Here is a 20,883-nt window from a genome sequence, read left to right as displayed (position 1 = left end):
CAACAGCCTTAAATCAAAGCAACCGAGGGGACAGGAGATGCTCTCCAAAGCTCAGCCCAGGTGGCCACAGGGGTCCCTGTGATATACAGGAGCGATCTATCCCCACACACAGGCTATATTTTGCTCTCCTGAAGTCCTGGCCATACCAGGCCATTGGCTCCCCCCTTCAGGGACATCGTTTGTCTGCTTGGCTCTAGCAGCTGCTTTAGGAGCGGACCAAGATGCTCCCGTGTGTTGGACCAAGAGCTAAACAAAACCTTAGTTACATAAATAAACCCCTAATTGTGGCCTGTTACATTCCTTAGACTTAAGCACGCATGGAAGTGTTTCATCAGCTAGGGAGGGATTTGAGCTTTAAATTTAAGGCAGAACTTGCAAATCCTGCATATTGGGTTTAGTCCAGAATTTGGCCAGTGCGACGGCCTGCGGTTCATCCTTGCGTTTGGCAAATACCTGGAGTTCGTGATGTGCCCCATTAGCTTGCTAACTCTGATCCGCTTTCAAATGGTCCTTGATGCCACAGGGAAAAGGTGGATGTTCATCCCCAAAACCCTTGTGCCCGCAGGCATTCAGCATCTGAGCCATCGCAAAAAGCTGCTGCAATCCTGCTTCCCAAGCACCTCCTCAGCCCTCACAGAGAGAGAAACGGACTTGATCTGCCCAAAGGTTGAGTGTTTAGGAGGGGTTTTGGATCTGCTCCCAACCTGGAGACTTTATATCGGTTCTTTCTTCGTTGCTTTCCTTAAATTGGCAGTAAAAATTCAGGGAGACTAAAAGTCTGTGATTTGTACTTTGCACATGGGAAGCGGAACAATCTTTTGTTCATTTACTGTGACAACTGCAGTTCAGATTTAATTATTTACGATAATGTTCCAAGGCGCATTAGGGAATGTTCTCTCAGTTCGTAAAAAATAATGACGCCTTAGTACTGAGTGGCATCTAGCTACGGGCTCTGCTATTGCACCGGCGGAGGCACGTGCGGCTCCAGGAGCAGAGCCGAGTTGCCACCCCTCGCTTGTCCAGTGGCCGAAACCCATCCCTCCTGCACCCATGGGAAGGGCGGGAGATGTGCCCTGTACGGCCCCTCATCCAGGGGTGCTCGCCGGTGGCTCACGGGCTCCCTCAGCTTCTGCTCTTCTCACAACTCTCTTCCACCTTGCAGGTTGCAAGCAGATGAAAAAAAAATAAGGAAAAATGGCAGCACAAGATGTGCAGGGAAGGAGAGCAGCATTAGCACGCAAGGGCAGGCAGCTGCCTTCATGCCAGGCAGAGTGCGGGGGCCAGGCGTGCTCCCAGCCCCGATGCTGAGCCTGGTGAGCTGGGGCGGTGGACAACCTGCTGCTCTCCTGCAAAGGCATCTCCCACCCCAGGGCTGGTCCCCCTGCACCACCCCCTGCCTCTTGCGGGGTCAGGATGCGTGGCCATCCGGGACAGATTAGGCATCTGAGTATCAGGCCCATTGAAAGGGTCGTATGTCCTTATGGGCTTTTCTTGCCCCTCAGAGCAGTAACACTATCTCTCTGCTGGAGAGACACCTCCCTGGTTCATTCAGAAGCAGAGCCTTTGCTCAGCAAAGCCCCCCAAAGCCATCCCCAGCAAGCTGGCAGACAGGCCATACCCATCATTCAGGAGAGCAGGAGATCAAGACGGGGTCCCTGCCGCACCAGAAAGCACAGCCAGGACGGAGGGACAGAGGCCACCAAGGGAGGGGACGTCAGCAGGGTCCCTCTGCCAGCACCCTGGGCTGCTGCAGCCTCTGCACAAGCAGGCAAGGCTCCTCTCTAACAGCACCAGCCCCAGCTTGATGCTCCCCTGGCTGGTTAATCTGGACGAGCCTCGTTGCCTTTCCCGCTCCCTCACTGCTTTATAGATTGCATTTGTCAGCAGTAAAGGGGGAGGGGAAAAAAAAAATCATTCCCTGGTCTTAATTTTTCTTGGCTTGTTAAGAAGCACCCTCAGAGCTTGGAGCAGCCAGCTGTGAGAGGACGAGCTGCCGAAGCAGGGCCGCTGTGAAGGGACACCGAGGTGCGGGGGTGGCTCCTAACTGAGTGTGGGGACGGGCATGGCTAGCCTTCATTTTAGTACCTGCACATCTATAAGACACCAGTGTGAACCTCTGCAGCCTATAGAGTCTTGAGAAAGTGACGAAAAAGGGAAGTTGTCTCCCTGGGTGTATTTTTATTCCCCACTAAGGCAGCTCCTCTCCCAAAATACAGCCTGCGAGCCCCATCCCCTCCTGGAGCTGCTGGCAGCCCTTAGCTTCATGCTTTGCTCCTTGTCCATTTGCGCTCATATAAATACCCGCTGACCCATCTCAGTATTTCTTCCAGCACTTACTGTACCAGCGTACGCTGATACTTTTTACTATGTCCTTCTCCATTAGTCACAGGAATTAGGAAAGACAGTTGGTATTTCATCATTAAATGTATCCCATCCAATAAATTGATCATTATTCTCTGCTGATTAGCAGCTCGGTTTCCATCGCTTTAGAGCAGTTACGGGGTTTTTTCCCATCTTCAAGGAGTAGCAGAGTTTCTCTTAAGATCTGTTATAATCAAAGGATTAGAGCTCTGGAAATGTCCTTTGCATATGCAGGAAGCGGGGTTTTTTCTGCTCGCTGTCTCTCTCAGAGAAGGCATGCTTTGAAACCCCGGCTCCAAGCTGCACAATACTGCCTATACCTGACCTGTTTTAATTTTAGTCTTGCCTGAATCTGCCACCAGCTCATTTAGTTGTAGCATTGAGAGCTCTCTATAGAGTTGGCCACAGGTCAGCTCACATACTTTTATTACAATTGCCGAGTCCACCTGTGTCCTGCAGCTCCGACCCAGCTCCTGGCTGCCAGACGCCTTCCCGTTCAGGGCTGTAAACCCCCGGGTCCTCCCGCATCCCTCTGCTCCAGCTGGCCGGTACCTTTGGGATGGCAGACGGGATCTGTACCCCAGGCAGAGCTCCTCTTTTCTCATAGCCCCACATCACAGCACAGATATCGACAGCAGGATTTGCATCACGTCCGCGACTTTGCAGGCTGCAGAGAAAATGAGAGGTGGATATTTTCTTTTGGGACATTTCCAGCATTTCTGACACTGCAAGTGATGCCCCGGAAAGAGCTGACCCAGCTGCCCGGTTAGTGCCATGATGGGCCAAGCAAGACGTAAGAGCATGAAAATTCCAATGAATATTCATTTAAAAGCTTGCTCAAATATTCCCAAGGTAAATTTGGCTCTGTATTAATTTCACCCTGCGCACTAAGCACATTGTTATTGCAGAGATAAAGCCGCACAGCCGGATAGAAATTGGTTTGGGGTTCTCTCTCACCAGAGCAGGATTGAAACACCCCAGCTGGAAGGGCTCTGAGGCAGCATCCCACCGCCCTGCACCTCTTCCACCACGGATGTGACCATACACGGTGGAAGCGCCATCTTCCCCACTGGCATGGCTGCAGCCAGGACCAGAGCAGCAGGTCCCGCCAGGCTGTGGAGGAGCAGGCGGTTGCCCTTTCGGTTTGCATTTTTCCAGAGATATGGAAAAGCGTGCTCTGAAAATAGCCACATAAATACTCTCACTGGAAATTCAATTCAATTAGTTTTGTTGACCTCTGAGGCAACCCTCGCCAAGGCTTTTGCTGAGTCTTACAAGTCATGAAGAACATGGCAACATAATTAGACAGCAGAGACCAGAGCAGTGAATCCCAACGGGAGGCAGCTCTTCCCCAAACAGACCCATCCACGTGAGCTCCTCCTTCGATCCCAGCTCTTCCTTCACCTATGCTCTGGCTTTCCAGCACCTGAGGTCACCTCTCCTTGCAGCAGACCAGACCTTGCCCCACTTCATTGATGCCTCTTTCATCCCTTCCGCAGAGCAAAACGCTCTGCGTTTCTTTCCAGGCTGTAATTGAGACGATGGCTGCGTTTGTGGATGTGTTTGTCAACTAGCTCGTCTTTCTGTCCACTCCGTAACACGAGACCCACGCGTATGTATACATTCATCATTCCTATGTGCTGCTCTGGCACTAATGTCCTCGTGAGAGTTGCTGGATTGCTTGGGAGATAACGATTTTGCATCTTTAATGGCTCCTTCAGTATTCGTAACCGGCTCGGTCTTTGCCTGGGTTGAATCTCTCTTACCAGGAGGTCTCTAATTGTGGTATGATGTGTCGGTTCAGCTGGCTGATCACCAATCACTCTGTCAGCCAGGCCCTCAAAGCAGCACCTGGGGACCGATTCACTTTGGTGACATCTCAGACAGCTCTGCACAGTCCCAGGAACGGGGATGTGTGCAGGAGGGAGGAGGACAGCAAGGGCTGGAATACAGCCCCACAGCCGATGCAGGTCTCCGCAGCTGCATCCCATTGCAGGGGCTCCAGCAGCAAAGAGAGACTGCAAAGAATCAGAGCTGGGCAATTTTGGCTCATGTTAGCAATATGCCAACTGAAAACAAGCAGCCGAGCTTCAGAAGGGCATGCGGTTTCTGCCTTGTATTAAGAAGTTTTGAATCTCTACCTCCTCTAAATCAGCCCTGGAAATCAATCCCTTCCACACTTGGGGTCAGCTTCTGCCTGGCTGCTCAGCCCTTCTTCATCCCCTTAAATCACAGCTCCTCACTTTCCGTCTGTAAATTTGGGAAGCAACACCCAGCTCAATGGGTGAGCATTTAGGTATCCCTTTAAAGACACCTTGTATTTGGGATGGTGGTTGGGTCTCCCCATCCCACGCCAGAGGGAAGATGGCCACCCCAGCTCTTCCCACATCCCGTTTGCACCAGTATGAAGTGGCACTGAAAAAACAATCCCAAACCAGGAGGGGCGTGGGGAGGGGGCAAGGAATGAGCTGCCCTCAGCCCTCCCCTCCACCCCAGTGAGGATGCTGCAGCTCTTTCCCCATCCCACTCCACTGTGTTCAGTGGCTTGTTCCGCTCCAAGCTCAGAGGGTATTTCAGCCATTTCAGTGCTTCTAATCTCTTTGGGAACATTGCTGAGAAACACAATTTCAAGCCTCCCAAGATGTGACATGACTTGTAATTCGAGGCAGAGGTGAGAGCCTACCACCCAAGGGACAGAAAATAAACAGCCTCTGCACGCTTCCGCTCCCAGCCCTCCTCCTCGCTCTTGGTGATGCTCATGTTTCCAACCTGGGCACCAAAACCTCAGGCTGGGGTCCCTGGGCAGACCCCACCTTCAGCCCCCCACCCTTGCACCCAGCACCCTGGACACAGTGGGAGAGCAAAGCAGAGGCTGGGAAAGCACCCGGGTGAGGAGGAGTGAGAGATGTGGGGCAGGGGGGCTGCAGGCAGGAGATGCTGGCAGCGAGGAGAGCAGAGGGCAAGCTTAGGGAGCGTGCTAGGCCACAGCGACCAGCCCCAGCCCAGAGCAGCTGCATGGAGAAGCCGGGGGAAGCCATTTCAGAGCAGCTTCTGCAAAGCAAAAGGCTTCGTGGTTCATTCAGGAGTGCCATCTGCTGGCACCCAGTCCTGCTCCCCACGCCACCAAGATCCCCCCCAAAACCAGCCAGGGTGCAGGTCCCCTCTGCAGGGACCCAGGCAGCCTCAGACCCCACTGCACCCCAAAAACCAGCCTGCCCGGCTGCAGGCAGGCTCCAATCCCCCACCCTTGCCACTTCAGCTCCCACAGCTCCACTTCAATTAATTGCTCCATAAAAATCAGTTGCCGTTTCAGATCCGTGCCTGGACTCTCTCAGCCACGCTCTCCAGCTAAGCAGCTTGCAGGAGCGCTGCTCCCCAGATTAAGCTGTCTCCACCTGCCCAACCCAGCCCCCCAGCCACCCCAGCTCCTAGGGCAGGGGCTGCCCACACCAGCACTGGGCAACGATGCTCACACACAGCGCCTAATTTGCCAGCGTTCAGGTGAGCGAGGCTGAAACAAGAGGAGAAATAATGCTGGCAATTAGCCTTGACATTTCCAGGGCCAAAATGAGGGGGAGGCAGAGAAGTGGGAAACAAATCACAGACACTAAATCTCAGCACCAGGCAAATCCAATTAAGCATCCCAAATTTCATTCTTTAAAAAAAAAAAAAATCCATCATTGATTTTACTGGAGAACACAATGCTTTTGCAGATCTGTGGGTGGGTGCTGGCCATCCCAGCACCTGAGGATTTGCTTTGTCCCCTCAAGCCCCCTGCAAGGGTCACCCAGGCCAGGCCAGGAGGGACACGGAGCCACAGGGCAGCAAGGAGGAAGGAGCCAGCCATGTTGGTGCACGTCTGTTTCGCAAACAGAGGAGGAGATAATAGCCACGCCGCGATCCTGCAAACTTTCATTGCCACGGTGGCGTCACCTGCGATGCTGTGTTCACAGCTTGGATGTTAATTGTGAGATTCCTCCGGGTTTGTTAACGGAGCAGCACACAGAGCTCCCCAGCTTTTTGGCCGAGGGATGGTTTCATTATCATTTCCTATATGTTAGCCTTAAATCCCCAATAATCCCACACAACTGGAGCCCATTCCAAGTGAGCAGCAAAATCCAATTTAGGATCCTATTCTCTCCAGCTGTGTAACCAGAGCCTACTTCGTGCAGGCACAGAAATCCAATTCAGCTTCTTTGCCTCTCAACAGCTGCCCGTGAGACTTGCCCAGATGAAAAAAACCCCACAAAAGCCAGATTCGGAGGTGAGCCGAGCCACCCAAGCAGGCTGGCACTGGGGGAAGCCGGCTGTGGGGCTGCAGGCAGTGCTGCTCCCGCATCCCTGCCCCGCTCCCGGAGCTCTTGCAGGGTGTTTTCAGCAGGCAGCTCCTCTCTCACACCATGACCCAGCTCCACTTGCCACACATCCCCACACCTGGCTCTGCAGGCTGCTCTGTACCCAACTCCATCACAGCCCAGGCAAAGATGTGCTGATACGACACATGTCAGCACTTAGGAGCTCTCTGATAGCCAGAGCCACTAACACCACATAATTAGCTTGCACAGCACTCAGGCCAGTGGCGGGGACATCTCCCAGAGGAGCCGCAGCCATTGGGAGCCAGGACAGCCCTTGGCTCCAGGGAGCAGGGGGCTCCGACCACCGCAGACACCCCAGTCCACGCTGTCCTGGGCAGTATCTGCCAGGGAAGCCTTTCACCGGGGCTCTGCTGTAATTTCACGGAGCTAAGTACGGATCAATATCCGGCTCTTCAGCTTTTTCCAGCCATTACCTCTCTTTCACACTGGTTCACTGTCGCATTGGGTAGCACAGGTCCGGCACATCATGAGCGAGGGCGAGGAGGGTCAGGGAGCCTTGCAGACCCTCAAAGCCCTCTGGTGATCCAGCAGCCCCCAGACCTCTCCCAGGATGGTATCCAACTTTCAAATCGTACTTCACTAGCTGCAAAATACTCTGGACTCTGCATGCAAGGTCTAGAAATCAGTAGCCCTGGCTGGCTCTGAGCAGACCCCTTGCCTGCCCCTGCCATGCCCTGGGTGGTACCCCCAAAGCCTGCCCCACATGTCAGGGTACGGCTGCAGCACCTCCCTGCCCTGAGGCTTTGTGAAAACCATCGTCCAAAGGATCCCAGTTTCCATCCATCCCATACCCAGCAACCATCTCCCCAGATACTTTCCAGGTAACAGTTCCCCCCCTTAATGCCTGTTCCCAAGGCAGTTTAGTCCTCCCAGCGCTTCTCTCCCATTCTTATTTAATTTCCATTAATCCCTATTAACCGCACAGCATTCAGAAGTCACTTTAGCACAGACTATTTAAAGAAGATTCCCCCGATTTAGTGACTTACCCTGCATGAATGCCAGTCCCCATGCCAGAGGATGCTGCTGCAGGGCTCCTGCTCCCTCTGCCCCAGGGCTGGAGCCACAATGGAAAATCAGGGGCAGGGCAATATCAGCACCTGCAAAATCAGGTTTTTGCAATAACAGCACCTGCAAAGCCAGAGCTCACATTTGCCTTGAGCAAGACACATTGAGCTTTAGACATGTTTAAATTTCCAGTCCCCTGAATCCCCTCTTGGGCTTCTGGACTGGCTTTCAGCCACTTTCTTGCTAGAGCTCATAGGAAAGTGTTTTGTACTTGCTAGAGCTCATAGGAAAGTGTTTTGTACCCCAAAAGGACCGTTGTCCTCATGGGGCCATGATGCAAGGACACAGAGATGGCCGGGAAGAGCTGCGAGGAGAGGGTGGGAGTCAAACCCATCACACTAGAAAGCACCAAGTGGATTCAGTCATTGGGGCTTGCTTTATTTTTTGTCTTTAGATGTTGTACTGCAAACTCACATTTCCCAGGCAAAAAGTCTTTTGAACCAACTCTTCCTCTATTTTACCTGCTTACAAATCACCAAAATGGGACATTCCTGAGCATTTCTGAATGTCTGCTTTCAAACTGGGGAGATTTATCAAGTCTGACCTTCCCCACAAGCACTTTGTTTGACAAAGGAGCAGTTTCCAACAAAAAAGACCCCCCAAGGCTACTCCGAAAATCCATCCTCATCCTCACAGCTGAGACGAAGCCTGCTCTCTCCTCCTTTCAACATCACTGCCAGCCAGCTCATCCTTTCCTCCTCCTGCCTTACTCTTCCTCCTCCAACTTGTGTTCTTCCTCTGTGGTTAATCCCCCCAGGGTCTAGGCTAGATGGGACCATTGCATCCAGCAGAAGACCTGATTTCTTGGTCCTCTCTCTGCACACATCTTGGCAGCCTTGGCTTACACAAGAAAGTCTTCTGGGATGCACCTAGCCCTTTTAGCAAGCTAGAAAATAAAAATAGTTATTATCTGTGCAAGAATTAAATTTGATGCATCTCCCTAACAGCACACAGAATAAGCAAAATCAGTGAGGATGGGGAATTTTCATGTGTTTAAAGGAATAATGGGGGGAAGGGGACCCATCATTGCGTGTTTCCCAGCAGGGCTGTGTGGAGCAGGTACAGCTTGAGAACTGGGGGCTCTGCTGGGGGGAGAGGAGAGGATGGGGACCATGCATGGGGAGGTGGGCCCATGGGTGCTAGGTCAGCTGGAGAGATGGAGAGAGCAGACAGGAGCAGGGGTATGAGGAACATCGGCTGGAGAAGACTGAGGAGGTGATGGAGGGGCTGAAGTCAGCCCATGCCTCAGGGATGGGGGCTCTTCTTTCCTCATCCAAAACATTTTTCCCTCCATTTCCTTCTCCAACCAATCTCTTTCCTGGTTTTGCTCTTTTTTAAAAAATATTCTTTTTTTAAGAGATTATATTTTCTATCATCTCTATTTCCCTCTCTCCATCCCACTCCATCCCCAATCAGACCCAAGAAGCCCAGGAGTACACCCGAGTGCACTCGGCAAGGGGTTTCACCAAGCAACAGCAGCAATGTGTCAAGTGGAAACACACAACCGAGGCTGGTTTTTTTCAGGGAAATGGCTCTATTTGTGCCATGTCAGCAGCTGACAGTTTTCCCGGGGCTCAGCAGTGCTGCCGGAGCTGCCGGTGGGCGGCAGGATCCCGGCGGGAGGTGAGCCTGACCCCAGGCTGCCAAGCTGCCACTCTCCCTGACATTTTTTATATTATTCTTATTATCCCCGGCTTTGTAACACACCCACCACCCGCTGCCTGCTGAACCGCTTCTCTCCAGCGCATTACACCCTTCCCATCAGGGGTCTGCTTTTATTATGGCTATAGTGCTCACAGCTGCTTGTTTTTTTTCCCCTCTGCCCAGTGGGGAGCTAAGAGGGAACAGGGGCACAAGAGGCACCTTCTGAAAATTGCTGCCATCATTGCAGCATCTACCCATGCCCAGAAAGCAGTTCTTCCACATCTCATGAGCATCACCTGCGCTGACACCACGGGTTTCAGCGAGGCTCCATGCACACTTGCTGGGTGCTCCAGTCCCACCAGCATCTCCCCACTCACAGCACATCCTTGGTTTCACCAGTATTTGAAGTCTGAAGAAGCTCTAGATGACTCCGGAGTATTTTTCATGGGTAAATAGACCCTTTTACCTCCGTGTCACTGGCTCAGCTCCAGCCCTGGGTCAATAAGAGACAGAAAGTCGTTGCCGACTGATGAATGCCTGCCAGGGAATAAGGCATTGGTCTCAGTCTAATTATGAGGAGACAGATGTCCACATCACAGCCGTTCCCATCGCAACCATTGCTAACCAGCAGCCTCCACCAAGGGAAGAAGATTTCCTTGCCATGAAGAAAAATCCCAGTGCCCACAGGTGCAAGTACTTCTGGGAGCATCTTCTCCACTGCCTTGTGCCTTCAACAGGACAAAGTTAGGAGCTGGTTTCTTTCAAGTCAGTGCTGGGGTCTCACCAGCACAACATGACCAGGATCCTCCACATCACCAGTTCTGCTGTGAACCAACCCTGGCTGGGGCAGGGGGTGTTCAGAGAAGCCCTGCCTGGTTTGGGGAGAAACATCTCCAAGACTGTCTCAGAGAAGCCCTGCCTGGTTTGGGGAGAAACATCTCCAAGACTGTCTCAGAGAAGCCCTGCCTGGTTTGGGGAGAAACATCTCCAAGACTGTCTCCCTGGCTCTTTCCACAGATGCTATATTCATGGAAAAATGTCAAAACCCACTGAAACATGGCCTTGGTACAAGATCAGAAATATTCAGACTTCAAGGTTTACAGTGACATTTCCAGCTCTCACATTTAGATGTTTAAGAAGCCTGACAGTGAGCATGTGCTGGGCTTCACAGTTGATAGTCATCCTTCATTTCTGCCATCTAGAAACCGGTGCGCATCTTCGTAGACCAATACAGCTCATGGGAAATCCAACATGTCATCCTCCAGAAGGAAAAGCTGGTGGTCTGAGCAGAAACCAGCCTATGACCATCTCCCTCTTGTGTTAGTTGAGTGCGGCCACCAAAGAGCCCCCCAGAAGAGGCAGTTGCTGCCCCAAAAGTCCCAGTTTTGACCCTGGCTGTACAGAGCCTCCTTACTGCAGGACTTGGGTCCCTCTAGCACCGGTCCACGTGCCCCACGTGTCCTCTGTGGGCACTGCACTGGAGAGAAGGAGGTGGTGATGAAGAGAAGCCAGCAGGTGATGGGCACGGTAGGAATGGTGGCACAGAGAGGAAGAGGATGGAAACACAAACATGTCCTCGAGGAGCCACCACAGCCAGCCTTGCTCCGTGGAGCCCGGGGAGGAGACGGTCCCACTCTGCCACACAGCCAGGGGGACAGATCCTGCCAGAAATAAAGCCCTCGTTACTATGGTGATTAACATTGCCTTGCAAATACGATCATGTGCTACAAGATGGCTGTGACAGCAGTGGGCGAGCAGACAGACAAGAGACAATATCAACAGTCCCAGCCGCCCCGAGCCACCCTGATGGGGTCGGTGCAGAGGAGACCTCTGGCAGCATCCCTCCTCCAGCCCCCAGAGTGACATGGCTCGGAGGCTCCAGCTGACGGGCAGGTTTAATTGAATGTTTCTCCCTTTACATTTCCCTTTCCAGCAAATAAAACCGGAGTAAGATAAAAATATATGATGCTTAAAAGGGACACTGCCAAGGAATTTTTTATCGGTTTTAATTTGCTTTTTACTCTTCGTTTGTTTGCGGCACTGTCTCTCCACGGCTGCTAAATAAGATATTTTTTTTTTCCCCCCCTTCATGAGTTTTGTCATGTTTCCAGCTGGCAACTCTTGATCAAGGCCCCTTATCCCATCACTGTCCCCTGTGCAAAGCACTGAGGCCGGCTCAGCTGCTCCTGTGCGTGCAGAGCAAGGTGCAGGTAACCCCCGCAAATTGCAACAAAGGTGATATGGTTTGTCCCACCCTTGTGATTATTATGGCAAGGCTGAAGGCTTAATTTATACCCCGGCTCCCAGAATTAACAGCTGGAAGGAGAATATTAGCTTTTGGTTAAAAGCTGGGGATTTGTAGCCCCAATGCGTGAGAGATCCCAGCTACTCTGCCCCATAAATTTTGATAGAATTTATTGCTCTCAGCCCCGTCGGGACCCAAAGCTAGAAATCCCAGGCACTGGTTTCCTGCTGGGTTTCCTTCTCAGGACAAACTAATGCCAAGCTAGAAATAGTCTAGAAAGCTCTACAACCTTTACCTACACCACCAGGACAAGCCCAATTTCCCTCCTCCCTGCCCAGCCCCTGCTAATTTTCCCAGCCACCATGATAAATGACTGTGCTGGCAAACTGACATCTTTCTAATCTGCTCCAAGACAGATGGGTCCTGCTGCAGGGAGAGAAATCCCCCAGTGAAGCCTGACTGGGAGGGAAACCACAGCACCAGGAGCTGAGGTGATGGGAAGGGGGTAATTGCATCTTCCTCCACTTACTTATTCCCACCCATCCCATTAAAGCTTTGGGGGCTTCAGGGTTTGCGCGAAGGAAGGAAAAGAAAAGGGGGTGCGAGAAATTGAGTCCCTGGTCAAGCGTCATCTCCACCACGAGCACCATGAGCCTGGCTGGAGACCAAGGGGAACCCCATGGGACACTATCCAGCAGAAGGGTTTGGGGTGCGCTCACCCTCCTACATCTTCCCTAAAGCAGCCATGAGCATCTTACCCTGCCCGCTCAGTGCGCCCAGAGAAAATGCCACCTTTCCAGGTAAAGAAGGCATCTCCTCTCCGAGCCATCTTTCTCCAAGAAGCTGGATGGAGAGGGCAGCTCCTGGTGCCTTTCACGCCACAAGCTTGGCAAGCACCAGGTGAAGCAACAGCCAGGGCTTTCCAGGGTCGAGGCACAAAAGGCTTCATGCTGCTGCTGTTTCAGCACATGCTCCTGGCAGCCTGCAAACACGTGCTTCGGAGGGAAGGTCGCTGCAGGTAGACACCTGCCCAGTCTGTTTTGGTGACACCAGAGACAGACAACAAGGGGCCAAGCAGCAGGAAGGCTGTTTAGGAAGAAAAACAGTACAATGATAACAAAAATAGGGATTTGGACAGACACAGAAGGCTCATGTCTCTCCTTTTTAACTGGCCTCTCCTGGGGGAAGCTGCCACCAATGCCTGCAAGGTGGAGGAGCCAGGAGAGCACCTGCGCCAAGAGGAGAGACAGGAGGGACCCCGAGGGCTCTGGGGCTGCTTGTCACCCACCCCTGGGAGTCACAGGACATCTCACCCCTCACCAGGATGCTGTCCCAGCTGGGATGAACTGCCAGGGACATGCCCTCCGTCACCAGGCCACCTCCCCCCTTTTTCCTATGGCTCAGCCCTACATCCCAATGCAAACATGCTCATCCCACCCTCCCCGGGCACATGGCCCACCTCCAGCCATCACCAGTAGCCAGCAACTACTGGAAGACCAGCCCAGGCAGACCCTCAGCACACAGGCGCCCCCAAACCTCTGATTTCCTGCCCAGCTGACGCGGAGGTGGGCTGCAGCCCAGGCAGCCCCCCTGCTTGCTCAAGAGTCGGAGAGCAACAGAGGCACCAGGAGCCCCGGGCTTACAAGGACCCTCTCTAGAGCAGGCTGTATCTGCCAGCGCTGCTCCCAATGCCCGCCCCATTTCCCAGCGGGGTTTTGCTGCAGGGCACCAGCCAGGCAGCGCCGGGGGGGCTCCAGGCTCTGCATTCACACTAGCTCGGAGGGGAGACCCCTCCCACCTCAGCACGGGTGCCAGACCAGGAGCGGGGGCATCGGCCCCCAGGGTCCCCACCTCGGCTTAGTCCCAAGGGGGCCAAGGGCACCGCCTGGCAGCAGAGCCCTGCGCGTCCCCAGCCTGTCCCCGAGCCCCTCGGAGCAGTCCTCTCCCGGGGAGGCGAAGCGTGCCCGGCTCGGGGTGAACATCCCCGGCCCGGCGGCGGGGGCTCGGCCCCGGAGCATCCATTCCCCGGCCGCCCCCGCCCCGGAGCCCCCGGCCGGGGCCGGCGAGCGCGGTGCGCTGGTGCCATCTCCTGGGCTGCTGCCGCCGCTGGCAGCGGCTCCCCGCGCCCTGCCCGCTGCCTGCCTGCACTCCTGCCCGCTGCCTGCCTGCACTCCTGCCCGCTGCAGAGCGGAGCAAGCGAGGACCGGGACGGCACGGACACATGCTCGCTGTCACATCCAGCCCAGCCGGGCTGCTCCAGCCTTCCTCCCGCACAGGCACTGCCGGCATCTTCCTCGCCTCCCACCCTGCCCTGAAGCTCACCCTGCTCCCAGCACCAGCTGGGCAGCGCCCTGCCAGCCCAAACTACCCCAGGCCAGAGCTTCCCATGGTCTTGGGCTGGTTTTACTGGGCTTTAGGTCTAGCTGGTGCTTGGTGAGGAAGAGCATTTCTTCAAGCAGGCAGTATCACCAGCCAGCGGCTCCAAGTCCAAGCCCAGCTCTGTCACAGCCCAGTTAGATCCCGAGACCTTGCTGGATGCCCGAAGTCAACCAGGGTAGCCAGCACAGCTCACCACCGCTCCCCTGGAAGCTCCAACCCTCCCCACGCCCACAGAGGGTTCCCTGCTCACGCAGCACGGAACTTGCTCCTTGGAAATACATCGGTCAATATTTATCTAGTGTTAAAAGCCACTTCCTCTATCTGACAAGCCCTGGAGAAGCCAGTGAGCCTGCTGGCTCCAAATCACAGCTCAGTTGTTCTTCCAAAACACCCTAAATCCAGGCTAAAAATAAATGGGCTTTATTGATTTCCTGTTTTAAACTGATGCTGGGGGGTGATGTGTTAGTGCTCAAGGAAGAGCAAAGGGCATTAGTCACCAGGAAGTACAGTCACAGGGCCCTGAACTCCCCGGGGAGGGGGGGCACAAATAAAGCCTATCTCACACCAAGCCCCTTGCATAAGGCCTGGGGAAAGCAGCAGGAGAGCTGTGGGTCTGGCCCCCAGGGATTAGCCCATCGTCCAGTGTGGCTGCAAGACCCCAGCACAGAGGCAGCCCCCCAGCACTGCCCAGGGTCACCCCAGCAGGTTGCTTTTTTGGGACTTAAAAACCCATTCCCATGCAGAGGCTGCATGTGATATGCCCAGGTGGGAACACCCCAAAGTAGCACCAAGTCAACAGAGAGGAGATGTTTGCTCACCATGCTGCAGACACATCCTGATCCCCGTTCCGGTCCTCAGAGGGCGAGTCACTGCAGAAGAGCAGAGCTCCCGTGCTGGGCAATGCAGGCAGCTGGGTTGCAGCCCCACTGCCCAGGGGCCAGCTGCTCTGCCAGGGCAGGCAGGACAAAGGGCAGCAGGCAGGGGCCCATCTGACACTGCCTGAGAGAGGGAAGCAGGGCCAGCAACAGTGGCCAGCATCAGCCCAGTGCCACAGCACATCCCCAGTGAAGGGGAGCAAGGGCTGAAGGCACCTTAGCTTAAATGCAGCCCGGTGGGGGGAGGTGGAGGGTGTGGGTGAGAGCCCAGATGGGGCTTGTCAGGGCAATTAGCACGCAGGGCCCCAAAACTCTGTGAAGAGCTGTTTGTCTCCTTAAATTAACAGCATCACAAGTCTCTGCCAGACAAAGACTGTTTTGTTGGTGGTTGCAAAGAGACAAGAGAAAGGCTTGGGAGGACACAGGGCTGTGCTTCTCCTGCCTAATGCAGTGGGCAGCAGCCCCAACTCCCCACAGCATCCTCAGCTCCCTGCAGCATCCTCGAGCTCATTCCCTCACCCTGAGACAGGGCATGCCGGACGTACCGAACAAACCCAGTGACATCCTTCTCTGCTCCCCTAGGTGAGCCCAACCACAGAGTTATTGCACATCTATCCAGCTGTTTTGAACAACAGTCAGAAGGTTCACATTGCTTTGTCTCTGAGCAATTAGAGAGAAAACCTCCCCGAGGTGACTGCTGCCTGCACAGCACGTACGTGTCGAGGCAGGAGAGGCTCCAGCCTGGCTGAAACAGCACCCAGCTGATGTCCCACTCCTGGAGGAATGGGCACGTGGCCAAGGCTGGGGACCCACCATCCCAGGCCAGATCCACCCAGCACCTCCAGCCAGGGCACTGCTTTGGCCAGGTTGGGTCCAAAGGCTTTGCTTTGTTTCCTATTAAAATCCCTCCAGCACTTGGGAAGACAGATGCTGAGAAGCTAAATCCCAGCAGCATTTGTGAATGTGCTCCCTTCTGCCAGCACCGGATGGGATATTCCTTCCAGACGCTCACGGTGCGCTCCAAGCACGCTTGCTGCTCTCCTCCCTCAGATGGACTCACTTCCCCAGCTGCAGCCCCTCACCGCCATCAGGAACCCCCATCCTTGCTCCGTGGATGGCCGACTCCCTCCACCCTCGTGGGTGGCAGGGTGGGAGCCCGGGGCTGGTGCGAAGCCCAGCCAGGGTGTGGGACCTTGCGTCGGGGGGGAAAAACCAAGGACAGAAGCTGAGCTCTGCTTATTAAAGGGTGCATGGGGTGTCCCTTCCCTGCAGGTGAAGGCCAGCATTCCGCTGCTCTCAATCGCTTGAAACGGCTCCCGGCTTGGCCAGCCCACGCTGGGCTCGGATACAGTGGATGAAGTGGGGCTCCCACAAGAGATGGGGTGTCCCAGAGGTGCCCGGCAGCCCTCCACACCTCCCGCTACACCGGCTATCCTAGAAACACATCCTAAATAAAAGCTGGGCTTGGATAAATAAATGCATCCAGAGGCCGGTGGGCCGGCCAGCACCTCAGTGCTGGGGGAGCGGGGAAGCAGCCCTGCGCCCAGAGGGATGGAGACTGTGGCCGCCTCAAACACCAGCCCACCGGGCTGCAGGGGAAGGAAAGAATTTAACTTTTCTTATTTTTCCCCCAGCCCTCCTCAAAGCACCCCCCCGGCAGGCTCCCCGAGCCCACAGCCCCCTGCCTGCCCCAGCAGCCGGGTTTCCCCACGGTGGGCACTCACCAAAGGACGAGGGCAGCTCCCTGCTGCCTGCAAATGGAGGTGGGGGCACCCAGGCATCGGCTCCCTGTGCCAGCAGTGGGCAAGCCCCAGCTGGAGCTGCCTTTGGGGGGGAATCATGTGGGTCCCAACCCAGCAGCACCGGCGCTGGAGCAGGTTTCGGTGCAGAGCCAGGCTGTCAGCCCTGCCTGAGTGCCCGGAAAGCGAAGGCACTGCTCCACGCCGGCTCTGCCCCTCTGCCGCTCGGCCAGATGTTGGCTCGGAAAGGGAAAAACAAATCCCCGGCTGCCGCCAGGGCCTGGCTGAGGGATAGCAAATGTGCTGGCCAGATGCACGGCATGGGGCTGTGCTCGGGGGCTCCGGCGAGGGGGGCGGCCGAAGCAGCCTGCAGCGGGAGCGGGCTGCCCTGGGCTGCCACGGGGACTTGGTGGGGACAGTTCTCTGGATAACACATGAGGTTTCAACCAGGGGTTGAGATTTCCTTATTGGAGGGGAAAAAAATAAAAAAAAGCAGGGAAGGTTTTACTCTGTCCTCGCTGGGGCCAGGTTTGTCTCTGATATTTTCTCACCAGCCTCCTCCCATTCAGTGCCGGGTGACACTGAAGCCAGCGCAGCCAGCAAGTAGCAATCCCTGCTGCCGTAGGCGGGCGTCCTGCTGCTGGAGCAGGGAAGACCCCACCTGCAGAGGCAGGAGTGGGCCAGCGAGCATCCCTGAGGTGGAGGATGCTCAGAGTGCTTGGAGCCATCTTCTCCTTGCTCAAGCCGTACTTGCTGCCCTTGCCCGAAGCCGATGTTCCCCTGGCAAATGGTGGCTTGTCCCTGGTGCTGCAGGGAGCAAAGAAAGCCTGGGGATGGGGACCCAGGAGCAAACCCAGGGATGCTTGCTGGTGGGTTGGAGGTGGTCCTGGTGCGTTGGAGGTGGTCCTGGTGCATCCTTCCAGAGAGGGGAGTGGGACCTCCTGTGCTGTGAGCAGGAGAGGAGCGGACGTGTTCAGCCTGCCTGTTACCCATGACTAATGATGGAGACAGTCGAGATCAAACATCCACCCGAACGGCCAAGCCCTGCACGCCTCTATCCCTCAATCAGCCCTTAACAAGGCAAGGAGGGGGGGACCGCTGAGGACAGACAGAAAGCAAAGCAATGCAGGGGTCCTCAGTAGACCTTGAGATAAAGAGCAGGAAAGGGAACACTTGGCAAAATTGAATCTGTACAAATCAGCAAGTCTGGATAATATGTAACCCCAGACTAAATAGAATTAGCTAATGAACTTACCAAGCCCCTGACAATTACTCATAAAAAGTTACTGAGAAAACGGCACATCCCAGGTTTATTTAATGTCTTTATTAATGATCTGAAAGCAAGAGTAAACAACAAATTAATTATGTTTGCAGATGACTGTAAGCTGGAAGGTGTTGCAAACGCTGCCAAAGACAGCAAAGTCACACCAAGGGCCCTAAAGAGGTTAGAAATAAACCAGCAGGAAACAAGCCGCATGTAATCCATCAGTGAAACACGGCACAGGGGAAAAAGGACCTGAAATATAGACATGCAAGAGGAAGGAGGGGTGTGCTGCCCAGGATCCAAGCAGGAGGCTGGGAGCAGGTTTGGAGGGGGATGGAGAGATGGGAGATGAGCTATGCTGTGCGCAAGGAGAGTCCCAAAACCTGCCAGGGCTCTGCGGGGCAAGGAGTGGGGACCCAGGCTGGGTGGGATGCTGCGTCTCCGAAGGTTGTGACCTTGTCCTTAACGCATGTGGCATCAGCCTTGCACCGGGGGGAGAAGCTGGAAAGCTATTTCCCACGCAAGCACAGTTGGACCATTATGGACCCCGAGGGCTGAGGATCACCCCGATTGCCTTTAGGCCCGCTGAGAAAGGTGCGAGCTTTGGATAGCTGCTTCGGCAAGCGGCGGGGAAGGCGGCACTGTGGCAGGCAGGCCAGCTCACTGGGGGATACAGCTGGGGATGGGTAACATGGCTTTGGGACTGAGCCACTCATCTGGGTCTGCAAGGACACCAGGAGCTGGTTTTGCTCCCCCAAAAATGCCCGGTGCCGGGGAGAACCATGGATGCCCCACTTGGCCCGGAGCAGGCGGTGTCTCCAGAGCCACCCATCGCACCCCACATCAGGCTCCTTCCCCCCTCGGCGGCGGCGGCCGCTCCTCCCTCGCCTCGCCCTGGCGGGAACAAGGGCGCCTTGAGCAGCGGGTGGGCGGCGGGCGGGCGGGGGCCTCTAGCCCTTTAAGAGAGAAAATTGACTTTGTAATCTGAGCGAATTCCTCCTTTCTGACAGGCGGGAGAAGTTACGGGTCCCTCCCTCGCTCCGCTTTATTAAATATAGTAGTAGCAGCAGCCCTTGCCTGCAAGCAGGCACTGGCGGAGGCTGTGCTGTGCCCGGAGCCCGAGCCGCTGCTCCAGCCCCGGGGGACACCATGGGTGCCCGAGGTGGCATTGCCATGCTGCTGCTGCTGCTGGCCTGCCAGCCGCTGCCTCTCTGCACGGGACCCCCAGCCGGAGGTAAGCCCCGTCCTGCCAGCCCACCCGAGGGATGGAGCAGTAGAAACCCGGGGGGATAAGGCTCGGCTTTGGGTGCACGGGGTGGGCTGGGAGGGATGGGGACCCAGCGGGGAGCGGCGCAGGCACCCACGGGTGCAGGCTGTCCCTCCCCAAAGCGCGGGAGGCCTGTTGCCCAGCCCTCAGGAGCAAGGAGAGGCAGCTGCCTGTTCTCAGGCAGGGTGTTTGGGCCAGGTCGCCCTGCGGGGAAAGCCAAGGGAGGGAGTGGGGCTGCTCGCCCACTGTGGCTCTCAGGGTGCTGTACACCCCGGCTGTGTCTGATGCTTTCCCCAGAGGCACACGCAAACATGGTGCTGGGTGGGATGGGGCTCGCTCCCTGCGTGCATGCAGGAGCTGCAGGGCTTTGGTCTGCGCCGTTGGCAGCCCGCGGGAGAAAGGCACCTTCCCGCTCTGCCAAAGCCCTGCGCCATGGGGACGGAGCACGGGCACCTCCCGCAGCCTTGGTGGGGAAGCCCTCCTTGCCCATGTTTGGCCTTGCCACAGTAGCTGCCTGTGAGAGCAGCCCCTCTCATGAGAGGAGCGCGGGCTTGGACAGTGCCGGTGGGAAGGACGGAGCTGGGCAGCGTTTGCCAGGGTGTGTGTCGCCTCCCGGCCCCGCTCCGTCCGTCTGTCCTGTGCGCCCAGGGTGGCTGGGTGCATGGGGCGAGGGGCTTGCCTCTCCTGCCAGCACAGCCCCAGAGGGGTCCAGGATCACCCCTCGGGTGATGGGGCACCAGGGTCTGTCCGGGCTGAGGGTTTCCCCAGGAGAAGGAGCAACGGTGTCGCAGGACAACGGTGGCCCCAGGCAGCGGGGAGGGCAGGGCATGCTGGCTGCTGCACAGGGACGGAGTCAGGCAGAGGGGTTATTGCAGGGCACAGGCTGGGCTGGGCAGGAAGCAGAGCGGGTGACTTACATCCAGTTTTCCCCAAGAAGTGGCCAGGTTTGACCACACGGTTCTTGGCATGGCAGTGTCCCCTGCCTCAGCATCCCAACCGCCATCCTGCAGCCCTGCTCCCACCCTGCACCTCCTCCCCGTGCCTTCTGCCTCCTGCTCCCTCCTCTTCTCTGGGACGCACGTACCTGTGATGGTCCGAGCCTCGGCAGGCTCTGCGGGGTCTGGACATAGGTCTCATCCTGCTCAGGACAGGTCTGCGCCTTAGCCTGACCCTCCGAGCTGTGCTCAGGGTCTAACCGACCATTTGCACTGGGTCAGTGGCACAGCTTCAGAAATGCAGGGCATTTAAAAAGCAATTTTATTTCCTAACTCACCCCCAAAATAATATAACATCTCACCAAGCAGTTTCTCTTCCCAACCCTCCCCCTGGGTGCCAGGGCTCCGACCAGTGGTGGGGCAGGATCTTGCTTCGTCCAAGCAGCTTGCAAAAGAATTACTGACCACCTCTGGTCTTTTGCTACCCAACCATCTTCTGCATCTGAGCCCATGTTGGTGTGAGAAGGAGGAGGATGATCCCAGGGCCCAGCCCTCGGCACCTGCAAGATCCCTGAAGGTCCCCTCTTGTCCCCATTCCGTCCCCAGCGAGCGGGTGGCCTGCAGGGACACGCTCCTCTCCTTCCCTCCCGCCTTGTTCCTTCTTTTTTTTCCATGCACCAAAATATGATGATGCCTGGCAAGCTGAGTGGATTTTTTTTTTCCTCCTTTGTTA

The 20,883-nt window shown here is 55.7% G+C and overlaps 1 protein-coding gene across 1 annotated transcript in view; it reads left to right on the top strand.

Annotated features, from left to right (window-relative positions):
• The first annotated feature begins 19,010 nt into the window (after positions 1-19,010).
• CSPG4 (chondroitin sulfate proteoglycan 4) overlaps positions 19,011-20,883 on the top strand; it is a 29,828-nt gene continuing 27,955 nt past the window's right edge. Inside the window, exon 1 of the mRNA XM_075505679.1 lies at positions 19,011-19,182. Coding sequence (XP_075361794.1) covers positions 19,098-19,182 — 85 coding nt within the window. The 5' untranslated portion in view covers positions 19,011-19,097. The remainder of the gene's footprint in view (positions 19,183-20,883) is intronic.

The sequence above is a fragment of the Mycteria americana genome, chromosome 6 (genome assembly GCF_035582795.1).
Source record: "Mycteria americana isolate JAX WOST 10 ecotype Jacksonville Zoo and Gardens chromosome 6, USCA_MyAme_1.0, whole genome shotgun sequence".
In the NCBI taxonomy this organism is placed as follows: Eukaryota; Metazoa; Chordata; class Aves; order Ciconiiformes; family Ciconiidae; genus Mycteria; species Mycteria americana.
The sequence above is the reverse complement of the archived record's forward strand: the minus strand, read 5'-3'. Positions and strand labels throughout refer to the sequence as shown.